General features: G+C 39.5%; 1 protein-coding gene across 1 annotated transcript; it reads left to right on the forward strand.

Moving 5' to 3' along the window:
* Positions 1-8,562: 8,562 nt before the first annotated feature.
* LOC101652881 (60S ribosomal protein L30-like) lies at positions 8,563-8,982 on the forward strand. The gene has a single exon (XM_004714124.1). The coding sequence runs from the start codon at positions 8,563-8,565 to the stop codon at positions 8,980-8,982; it is 420 nt and encodes a 139-aa protein (XP_004714181.1).
* The last annotated feature ends 3,564 nt before the right edge of the window (positions 8,983-12,546 follow it).

Consider the following 12,546-nt stretch of genomic DNA (forward strand, 5'->3'; position numbering starts at 1 on the left):
TACCTCAGAGTTCCTGGGTCTGAATCGAACTCTAGTTGGTCTGGAAAAGATCATAAAGGGCCCTGTATTGTTTGTGGTTCGAAGGTGGCTTCAAAATATGAGTGCCAGACTAGAATCAAATGCCAGGGGGTTAAGTGGAGAGGGAATGTTTTGAGAATGATGAGGGCAATGAATGTATAAATGTGCTTGACACAATTGATGTATGTATGGATTGTGATAAGAGTCGTATGAGCCCCTAATAAAACGAATTAAAAAAATTGTCTGTTGGACTTTCAAGTTTATGGCAATGCTGTAGCAGTTTGCTTCTGTAGTGCATATGTATGAAGGTAACTTAAAATTATTGGCATAAGGATTTCAGTTCATGCATGATGGGTTTATTCCAAAGACAACATGTTTAAACATGCATCTGTGATTAATAGAATGACTAAAGACAAGTTACGTCAGTATTAATCTTGTCTTATTCTCATTACGGTGTTTTCAAAAGAGTCAGATCATCAAATAGTGTCTTTAAGGACAATCACAGGGCCTTTTTAATGAAGATTTTGAAGACAATTGAAAAGGTCTTGTATGGATGAAATGCCCGATGATTTGTGCCAAGGTTGTATTTATTTTCCATGACTGTGTACCTGTGCATTCTTTGAGGGTAATAAAAGCTATTCTAAGAGGATTTTGTGGGGGAACCCACCTCATCTTGGCTTCTTCAGGCTTTTTTTTAATTCTAGCAACTGAAAATGAACACAATTTGAGCCCCGCAAGGACGCCACGCTGCCATCGTGACGTGGTTTAAATAAAGAGGGCAGGGCTTTTCAGGAAGGAGTGTGGTTATAGTTAAGTACTCGTACGTCTAAAAACTCACTGCCATTGAGAGGACCCTGACTAACAGCAACCCTGTGTGACAGGGTAGAATTGTCTCTGCGGATTTCATGCTTAACTCTTTATGGGACTAGAAAGCCCTGTCTTTCCCCCCATGGAGCAGCTGGTGGTTTTGCACTGAAGACTTGGCAGATCGCAGCCCAGTGCAGAACCACTAAGCCACCAGCACTCCCTGATGTGCAGGGGGTGATGCTCTAGTCAACAGAAAGAAACACCTCCAAGTCCTTTCCCTTCCTCCCACGGTCCATTGTTGCAGCCGCTGTGCCGATCCATTTCACGGAGGTCTGCCTCTTTTTCTGTCACCCTCGACTTTACCAAGTTTTTCTCCAGGGACTGGTATTTTGTGATAATATTTTCAAAGTATGTGAGACTGAGTCTCACTGCCTTGGCATTTAAAGAGCATTTTGGCTTTCCTTTCTTCAAGATGGGCTTATTTGTTCTTCTGGCAGACTATGGTCATTTTGATATTGTTCACCAATGCCATATTCAAATGTGTGAATCATTCTGTTGTCTTTTTAATTCATGGTCCAACTTTCACATGCAAATGAGGTGATTGAAAATGTCCTGGCTGGGTCAGGTACACCTTAGTCCTCAAATTAACATCTTTATTCTCCAACAATCTTAGGAGGTCTTGTGTAGCAGACTTGCCCAATGAATATATCATTTGATGAAATATATCATTTGATTTCTTGACTGCTGCTTCCATGAGTGTTGATTGTGAATGCAAGCAATGTGAAATTCTGGACTATTTCAATATTTCAATATTATAATGATTAATCATGTGGTGATTAATTTTATTTGAGTTGCAATCCATATTGAAAGCTACAGTCTGATTTTCCTCAGTCAGTGTTTCAAATCCTTCTTTTCAACAAGCAAGATTGTGTCACATGCATATCACAGGCTGTCAATAAGCTTCCCTCCAATCTTGATGCCCCAGTCTTCTTCGTATAGTTCAGTTTCTTAGATTATTTGCTCAATATGTACATGGAATCAGTATGGTTAAATGAAAGGATTAGAGAGATAAAAGCAGTTTCTTCAGAACTGTATGGAACTCGATAGAGGGTGTTTCAAAACACAGAAGATTCACACAGTGATATTTTTAAATAAAGATGTCTATGATTTGTAGCAGTATATTTGACTTATCCTTATATAAGTAAAGCTGTCGACAAAATCTGCCCAAATTGGCCAAATTCCTTTGTTGATTAAAGGACATGCAATTCGAAAGAAACTTCAGGCCAAAGTTCAGTAAGTCTCTAGCAAATTCTTTGATGAGGGAAGTTCTAGGGGTGTTTTAATGGTAAGATTCTTGTGTTCTATGCAGAATAACTGGTTCCAGTCCCCAGCCAATGTACCTCATGAGCCCATACCACCATCTGCTCAGGGGGGCTTGTGCATTGCTGTGATTCTGGCAAGGTTTCAGCAAAGCTTCCAGATTAAGAGGGACTAGGGAAAAGACCTGGTGATCAGAAAATCAGTTGATGAAAATGCGCAAGGATTTAAACCCCAAAAGATTATGAGAATGGCAGAGGACCTGATATCACTTAATTTAATTATACATGGAATTTCTATGAGTCAGAGTTGCCAGGATTCAGGGCCAATTCCATAAAGCTAACAACAGCAACCCAAACAAATTTCAGGAGCTGAAAACATCAAAGGGCTCTCTCATGGCTCATGACTCTCTCAAACCATCTCATCGGGAGACTCTGACTCATTGTCCTCTATCAGTGACACAGGGAGACTATTTGGAATAACATTTGTGTCCTTGCCAGAGGCCAGGAAAGGTGAGGAATTTTGCACCAACTCAAAAAACCTTCTGCTCATTTATTATAGGTTAAAACAGGATGCCTACAGACCAAACTTCAAGTGCACTACTATCATTCATCCAGGCTGAAATAAAATACATGTTTATCAGTAAAGTCTGAATTTACTTAATCTTGCATAGATATGAAACGGACCTATCACCAAAATAGTGCTCTTTCTTGAAATTTTAGCTTACACACAGAAATATACCTGTCCATTTTTAAAATGGAGTGGAATTCTCATAAATTATCAAAAATCTCTGCTACCCCCACCCCCTGCACATTATCCTTCACTCAGTTCTATTATCAGAACCTATTGTCATCAAGTTACTTCTCCATCGTGAGGATCCCGTAGGACAGAGTAGCACCGCTCCCAGCGGTCTCTGTGGCAGTAATCTTTACAGAAGCAGATCACAGTCTTCTCTTTGTAAATTGGGTGCTAGGTTTGAATTGGTACCATTTGGTTAGCTTACACACTGAGGTAACAGGCCTCCTTGGTCCCATTGTATGTGCTTAAGTTATTTGGAATGCCTATCAAGGTCAGAAAAAGTCTGGGTGGAGCTACTAATCAAAAGGGTGGACCCTAGAAACCATCCAGAGGTGCTTACAAGAAAGGCCTGGTTCTATACACCAGATATTGAAAACCAGCAGGTAGCACAGTTCTGCTGTGATACATATGGCCTGTCAAGAGTTTGAGGTGACTTCATGGACCTTTTTGGTTTTTGATGATTGACTGTTTTAGATGAGGCTGGTCATGGACTAGCACATAGGAAAGTAGGCTTGATTTGCATTTATGTTAATTATATTAGTATATATCTTTAAGCTGCTAATTCATGCATGTTTAAGTGCAGTATTTTAAAATATTTGCTATGATTCTCTTTCCAATAAAAAAGATACTATGCAAATGTTTAAACCGCTCATCTCTTCTTTGGCAAAGCATTTCTGAGTCCAAGTGTGGAGCCCAAGTGTGGAACTGATATGGACACAAAAAGATGAAACTCTATGATAATTATAAACCATAAAGCAAGCACTGACTTTTGGACAATTGTTCCCATTCCCATCTCCTTGTCCTTGGTTTCTTTGACATCCATCAGGCTTTGATGTGAAGTCTCTGGCTGCTGTCTCTGACCATCCCGTCCCTCTGGAATACATTCAATTCATGTTATGGTGTTCAAGTATGGGAGCATACTGGATAATCATGAGTTAGCATGATTTCCCATTTGAAAATAAAACTCACAAGACCTGATCTAAAAGGCCATTGAGCTGGGTTTCCATGTGATTCCCGGGAACACACTGCACTGCTAGCATCCATAAGAGGAAAAAGATGAGTTTCTCTCTCACCACCTCAGCATCCTGGTATATCCTAGGAACCGTTCACTCTACAGTATATTAAGGCTAAATGGATATTTTTGATGACCATTTCATGAATTCATGAAAGATGGCTGGTCAGACTTTCTAAGATCATCTAATACCCTCCAAGTGTCTTCTCATCATATCTCAACTATTTTCAAACAATGTGTTCCTTGTTTATTTCTTCACAGCTATAGCAGTTAAGTTGGTTTTGATTCCCAAACCTCTGCTGTCACAATACACATAAGAACACATACATAGACACATACTTGAACACATACACACATACTAGGCACACACCATATGTGGGCACACAAACATACACAAATCACAGACACCAGTATATACGTCTACACACACACCACACATAGCATACACACAAACACATAAAATGCCCATTGTTACGTCAGAAAAATCCTTTTACAGTTTGTATTCACAGGTCCATTCAGAAAAATAAAAATGAACACTTTTAGAAAGACTATTTATAGCACAGAATATTTTTCCCCTCTCATAGAAGCATTGGCACCTGGTTCCATGTCAAATCTTGTGCCAGATTTGAATTAACATATTTATTCACTTACTCAATGAGTATTTATTGAAGGACTACAACAAATATTTGTTCAGAGGCATTTTCCAAAAAATGAACTAAATATTTAATAACAACCTTCCAAATGACTGCTTGTTTAAACAAAAATAAAATGCCAAAATATACTCAGAAAATATTTATTGTTTGGTGATGGCTAAACATTATCACATTGGCTGGTGAGGGGATGCTTTCAATACTTAAAAAAAATCTACTCTGAGATGAATAATGGAAGCACAATAAAAGTAAACTCTAAATAGCCATTTTGACATTGGTTATTGATGTATGGAATCACCATATATGTTACTTTATTCTTCAAAAATACATGAGCTAACCGGTAACCAGAGTAGAATTATACTCCATAGGGTTTTCAGGCTGATTGTTTTTTTTTCAAAGTAGATCACCATGTCTTTTTTTTAATGGCCTGTCTGGGTGTGTTTGACTTTCCAATCTTTCAGTTAGCAAACTAGCTCATAAGCCATTTGCACTACCCAGAGACATAAAAATGGATGAAATTATCAGAAGAAAATAAGAATAAGGAGGAATCAGAATCAGAATGTACTCAGGATTTATAATGTCCAAAATTCTCATGTTCATATATGAAAAACTAAAAGGAGCTCATGGGAAAAGAAGATAGTTCAATCGTGATATACCTTTTCTGCTTTGGAACAGAAAATCATGACTTTCCTTACTTGATGGTAGTGACAGTTTGATAACGGGAGTTAGGCATGGAGTGTGCACACATTGTTAAAATATTGATTTATTTTTAATGTACAACCCCAAGGAAACAAAGACAAATACTATTATACACACAATCCCAAAATAGTGGTGAGCTATAAATAGATGCTTGAACAGACACACGGCTGAGCAGGTAGTGAGAGGAGAGTGAGGTACACGTTTGACATAGGATATATTTATATGAATATTTACCTTTTCTATAAGTATGTCCATAAATGTGATGGAACATACAGGGGTAAAAGTTCAGAAAACTTATTAGACAGAACCAAGCACCATGAGGAAATGAGTTGTTGGGTCTTAAGCTTCAGGACCAGTGTCTCAAAGGACCACAAGGTCAACTGGCAGGACATGGTCCACAAAGACAATGTTGTACATTCTACTTTGGTGAGTAGAAACTGGGGTCTTCAAAGCTCATGAAACACATGTAAAGTCACAATTGTTGGTCTCTCCCTGTACAGAGAAAACAAGAATGATAAAAAACAAAAGACAGAGAACAAAAATCAACCTAGTAGACCATGCAAAAATTAGTCTCCACAACCCTGAAACCAAAAGAATTAAATAGTGCAAAACTGCTACAACCAGCTGCTCTGAAAAATATTGCATTAGAAGTTCTTAAAGAGAATTGGGAGAAAAATGTGGACCAGAACACCAACTCCATGTAGAAAGGCAACATTTGGCAACTGATGTGGTAGCAATTTTACATTCTACTTGACGTGATTGAAATTTGGAATGATATGATATCTGAAGGGATATGCCTCCCCAACATGGAATTTTTTCAAGGCTATGTATTTAATTTTTTTATAAAATAAGTTTATCACTTTCAAAGTACAAGTTTATCACCTTCAAACTCGTGTTTGGATGGTGGAAACAGCTCCCTCATTTTTATTTCATATCTTCTATGTAGTCAAATCACTGTCTTTCATGTCCCTCTTCATTCGTGGAAAGAAAAGGAAGTTGCATGGAATGAGGTCAGGTGAGTAAGGCGCATGGAGCAAGAGAGGCATGTTGCTTTTTGCCAAAAACTGGTGCACTGAGATGGCTGTGTGAGCAGGTGCATTGTCATGGTGGCAAAACAAGTCCCCCATCTGCCACAAATCATGCCTTTTTGGTTGTATACTATTAAACGATCTTTTCAGAATCTCTAAATAGAAAGCTTGATTAAAAGTCTGACCTGGTGAATGAACACCAAACGCACTACAAGTCAACATTTTTGCTCATTCAGGAAGTTGATGGATATCTAGAACAAGGTTTGTTAGCAATCAATATTTCACTTTTTTTGAAACAAGAACACCACTCGTACACTTGGGGTTTTCCCATAGCACTGTCCTTGTAAGCTGTGTTAAACATCACAACAGTTTCTGTGGCATTTTTCCTGAGCAGGAAATGAAATTTTACAGCCGCATGCTGTTTTCTTAATTTGGCCATCACAAAAAAATGAGGTTCAAGTGAAACTGCTTTTATGAAAAAATCCACTATGGCGTTAGAATCTTCCCAGGTGAAGCCACTGGGTGCACTAACTCAGAGAGAGTTACTGGATGCTTGCCTAGGAGGAAAGATGCACGCGTACTCAAAAAACACAGCCCAGTGGATCTTTTCTGGTTTGGGGAGGGTACCCCCTCATGTGTATTAAATCCCAACTTAAAAAAGAGACAACACAACACAAAATCATAAATGAAACCAGGCTTCCTGGTTGGAAAGAGACTAGAGAAACCCCAAAGCAATGGTTCTTAATACCCTTTGCATCTAAAACTGAATTCACCCCCACATTAGAATAATCAATAATTTAAAATAAAAAGGCAGCAGCTACCCAGAGATAAAGTTCAGAGAGCTAGGAAATAGTGAGGAAAGGAAATAAGGAAATACATGAGGAAGTTGGATAAGTGGTGGTACATTATATGAGACTGCAATGGATTAGTTGAAACAAAGTATATATAAATTGTTAAATGTAAAACAGTTGAGCCTGTAAACTGGCACTGAATTCACAATAAAACATTTTTAAGGGGGGGGAAAAAAAGCATAACCTCAGCTCCAGCTAACGTGGTATAAATACTCGTGTATAAAAAAGAATTAATGAATGAACAGAGTATCTGACCCTCACACGTGAAAGATATTTTCTTGTGCTAAACTTAAAGTAGCATCAAAGAACCACTCCCCTCGATATTATTAAGTAATGGGGAAAATGGCTATAAGCAGAATTCAGTAGATGTTCGGTTAACTAGGTCTTCTAACACATCTTTCAAATTAGCTTTCAATCCATTGCAATTGGGTCTACTCCAACTCGTGGCATTCGTATAGGACAGAGGAGAACTGGCCATAGGGTTTACAGATCAGTAAATCTTTCCAGATGCAGCATGCCACACTTTTCTCCCACAAGACAACTGATGAGTTCAATCCACTGCTTTCACCAGTGGGCCACTAGGACTGTTTAAATTAGGAGTGCTTGTTAATATTATTAAATAATCACACCTGAAAGTAGCTTTGCTATAAATCCTCAGGCATTTGAGGAAAAGGTTGAATTAACCTGGCTAACGCTATTTAAATAATTAACATCGACTGACCCACCTGATAAATCTCAGCATTGGGTCCCTTGATCTTATACAGATGTGATCCCAGATCATTAACAAGAGCATTGTTTTAAAAGTGATTCTGACTCTTTCTGAGATGTAATAGAAAAGAAGGATGTGCAGGTGCAGGTGCAGGTGTAGGTGTAAAAGAAGGTCATCCAATACAATTGAAAGGATGAACTTGACGTGTGGGGTTTTGTGCATGAAGTCATTTAGGTAAGTGTCCCACTTGAGATTGAGAGTGTCCTACCTCAGAGCAGCTTCAATCAGGACAGAAGGTGTCACTAGCAAATACTTCACCTGGTTCCCAGGAGGTTCTCTGGTGTAAATGATGTTTTCTACTGGGTATCATGTGTCAAGTCTTACAGGCAATGGTTCAATCAGACCTCTCATCTTAAAAGTTATGAATAGCTGGAATCTCATCTTAAAAATTATTAGTAGCTGGGCATTAGTATGTTTTATACATAATTCCTGCTATTTAATTTGTTTTCTTCCACTGTACTTACTTTAGAAAATAAACACATGTACAGCTATAACTTTATACCTTATAGGAAAAGTAATTTTGGCACGCAAAACAGATTTATAGCTTTTTTTCTCCCTTCCCAGGCATCTTGGCGGCTGCGCTTGGGGGCCACCCCACACCTAAGACAGGAAGATGGTGGCCGCAAAGCAGACGAAACAGTCGCTGGAGTGCATCAACTCGAGGCTCCAACTCGTTATGCAAAGTGGAAAATACATGCTGGGCTGCAAGCAGACGCTGAAGATGATCCGGCAAGGCAAAGCGCAACTAGTCGTCCTGGCCAACGACTGCCCGGCCTTGAGGAAACCGGAAGTCGAGTACTACGCCATGTTGGCCCAAACTGGTGTGCATCACTACAGCAGCCACAACATCGAGGTGGGCACGGTGTGCGGCAAATCCTACAGCCTGTGCAGGCTGGCCATCATCGACCCCGGTGATTCTGGTATCATTCGTAGCAGGCCAGAACAGACTGGCAAAAAAATAAATCCTGCAATATTTTTCTTTAATAAAACTGACCAGAACTTGTTTAAAACAAAACAAAAAACAGATTTATAGTATATCCCGAAGTTACCTCTGGGATGGTCCTGACATAGAGATGAGCCTTCCCTCTCTTTAAATCTCCAAATGATAGTATGATCAGACAGAAGTGCCACAGGAATTCAGAAATAAAGAGGGAAATATCTGGACCATGAAGGTAATCCTTAACCATCACTACGCTTTGTAAATCTACCAGCCAATTATCAATCGCCTTTCCAAGTTGAATACAAATATATATTTTTGTTTTCTCTGCAAAACTTTCCTCATCCTTCCTTACTCTCACAAAGCATTTTGAATATGATAACATAATATTTTTTAAAGAGGGGGGGTGAGGAGAGGCTGTTTCAGACTGAGAACTGGTTCTATTGTTAGACTGGGTTTTATGCTTTGCAATTGCCAACTGATAAACATTTTATATACTTCAAAACTCACTGCCATGAAGTTGATGACAACTCATAACAACCTATAGGACAAGGTATAACTGCCCCTGTAGTCCCGGATATTTTAACTCTTCAAGGGAAGAGAAAGCCCGTCTTTAATCTTGCAGTTAGTAGCACAACACATAGCCATTATGCCACCAAGTCTCCTCACTCGACATACTAGGGACTAAATATTGTAATATTATCATTGTAAGTAACTTGTGATGCAGGTATTCTTATCTTCATTTTGCAGAAGAGAAAACTGAGCCTTAAAGGTACAGTACCATAAATAAGATTACACAGTATTGAAGTGAAGAGCACTGAAATCCAGGTTCTTTTAATTACAAATTTTATGTACTTCATCATAGTTTATATTGTTTTCAAATAGTGGGGAGGAGCATTTATATATCTGAAACCTCTCCCTATTTCTCTCTCTAATTGTATATGCTTACTAATTTGAAGGCAGTCAAAAGTATTATTATACAATCATTTTTAAAAACCTGCTATCCAGTCGATTCTGATTCATATCCACACCATACAGTGTTTCCAAGAATAAACTTTTATGGTAATAGAAAGCCTCCTTTTCTCCCTCAGAGCAACTAGAGGGTTTGCACCACCAACCTTTCAGTTGGAAGTCATAGAAACCTTTATTAAACAATAATATGCAACTATTGTTTCTTGATATATCCTCCACTTGGGTCCAAACACTGCTGAAGGCAATTTTTCCATCTTTCTGACCCTTCCTTCCCTAAAAAATCTGTACACTTCAACTATAACAAGTCGAAACAGACTGATACTGGTAGAATGATAGCTAATCAGACCAATGGATCAGGACAGAAAACCCAGAAATAAAAACATCCACATACAGACAAAGGCCCCCAAAACATGAGATAGTAGATACCCTCTTCAATAAACAGTGCTGGAAAAGCTGGATGTCCATGTACAGAATGAATCAAGAATCATGTCTCACTCCATGCTCAAAAACAAACTCAAGGTAGGTCAAAGACCTAAATATAAAGCTCAGAGATATCAGGGTCATCAATGGGGAAATTGGGACAAAGTTAGGAACCCTAGTGCAGGGAATAGATGAGCTATCAGAAATAACAAAGAAAACACACTCCATGGAAGATGAAATAAATGAATGGTACCTATTAAAAATAAAAACTTGTGTACATTGAAAGACTTTATTAAAAAGTTGGAAAAAATTTAGTAACGACATAACAGACAAAGGACTAATTACTAAGATCTATAGAATGTTATGAGTTTACAACAAGAAAAAAATCTAATAGCCGTCTGTTAAGGTGGGCAAAAGACCTGAACACACCATTCATACAGGATGACACTTGACTGGCTAATAACACATGAGGAATTGCTCCTGGTCATTAGCCATCCAAGAAATGCAAGTCAAAAGAAATATGAGATACCACCTAATATCCTTAACTGTAGCCAAATTACAACAAAAACAAAAACTGAGAACAACAAATGTTGGCGAGGGTGTGGTGAGATAGGAACTCTTATCCATTGCTGATGGACTTGTAAATATGTACAGCCATTATGAAACACGTTATAGCAATAGCTAAAACAGATGGCAATTGAACTATCATATGACCCAGCAACACCATTACTGGGCATATACGCAAAATAAATAAGAAACAGATCACAAACAGACGTTTGCTCCCACATGTTCATTGCAGCACAGTTCACAAGAGCAAGAAGCTGGAAACAACCTAAATTCCCATCAGTAGGAGAGTGGATAAAAAACTCTGGTACATACACACAATGGAATACTATGCATCCCTAAAAACTGCAATGAAATCATGCATCACCTCAATTTGTGGAGGGATCTGGAGGACATTTTGCTGAGTGGCGTCAGTCAAGTACAAAAGGACAAATACTGTATGAGTCCACTGCAGTAGGAACAAACAGCAAACTGGGCATAAGCTCAAGCTGGCAAGTCATCCAGTCTTCTGACTGGGGATCCGACAGCCTGGTAAAGAGATGGACCAGTGCCAATGAACCGCACATCATCCACTTCAGGTAGTATTGTGTAGGTCACTTGGCTGGAGGGCACCTCATGACAGCTGGGATCAAAAGGTAGGGGGAGGAGGGGATGCTATCTACTGAGTGGTAGCCATGTGGATCTGGGGTGAGGTCCTTGGAGAGATTGGCCCTGTCAGAAGTATGAAGCTCACTGATGGGAGGGGCAATGCAGAAGGGAGAGGGAATGGTCAAGTTTGGGGGAATATAGGTGCATGCCTGTGGAGGGGAGGAGAGTTGATCTCTAGGTGTGGGGAGGAGAGATTGAAGATGGACATGTGAACATTAAGTGGGGAGGGTCTTTAGTGGTGTGCAAAATTGACCTAGGGCCTCTGGGGGTATCCAAGGAACCTAGACCAGGTGTGGTAGAATTCTGGGACACTGAATTCTGGATCTTTGAGGTGCACATCATGTCATGCTCCAGAGGCTGCTTCAGAGAGACCCCATATGGGAACTCCACTGAGTGAACTGGACTTTACCCTAGACACACTGGTGACCTGAGGACTTAAGCTGGAAAACACATGGTGTCTGAGGAATTCCCACACTGTGTCTCCAAGGTTGTTCCCTGTAGGGCTATGAGTCAATGAAGGATGTCATGTCTCATAGTGGGGGCAGCCATATGGGCTTCTCTGTGGATTGTCTGCTCTGAGTGGGAATATCGTCTTCAAGGCTTGGTGAGCCAGGATGTGTTCCACTCTCTCTTCCTCCCCCTTCATTTGCTCCCGTGTGCTCTGATCAGACATGTCCCTCTCCCTGAGCTGCAGCTTCAGGGATGTCCTCTGAAATAAATTCTTCTGGGGGGAGGGTCAGATGTCCAAGCAGTTGGGATTGGGGCCGGCCACTCAGACCCTCAGTATCATATCTTACTTAAGTCCTGTATCTGGCAAGCATAGTATGGCATAAGGTAGCTGGGTCCTAAAGCACTCTTTGAGATGTAAATGCAAGAAACCTTCATAGATTTTGAGGTAAAGTAAAGTTCAAACATAATTTGATTTTATAAGTAATAGATGTCAAATCTATAGTTTTCTTTCTCATATATATTCCCTCTTCCCTTACAGACATGGTTAGGCTGCAAATTCCAAGTTCAATATTGTGTGAAAATTGAGAATGACCACATCAAATCACA

Source organism: Echinops telfairi, unplaced genomic scaffold, assembly GCF_000313985.2.
Source record: "Echinops telfairi isolate 266 unplaced genomic scaffold, ASM31398v2 ScPeMD7_7474;HRSCAF=8512, whole genome shotgun sequence".
NCBI classification, from domain to species: Eukaryota; Metazoa; Chordata; class Mammalia; order Afrosoricida; family Tenrecidae; genus Echinops; species Echinops telfairi.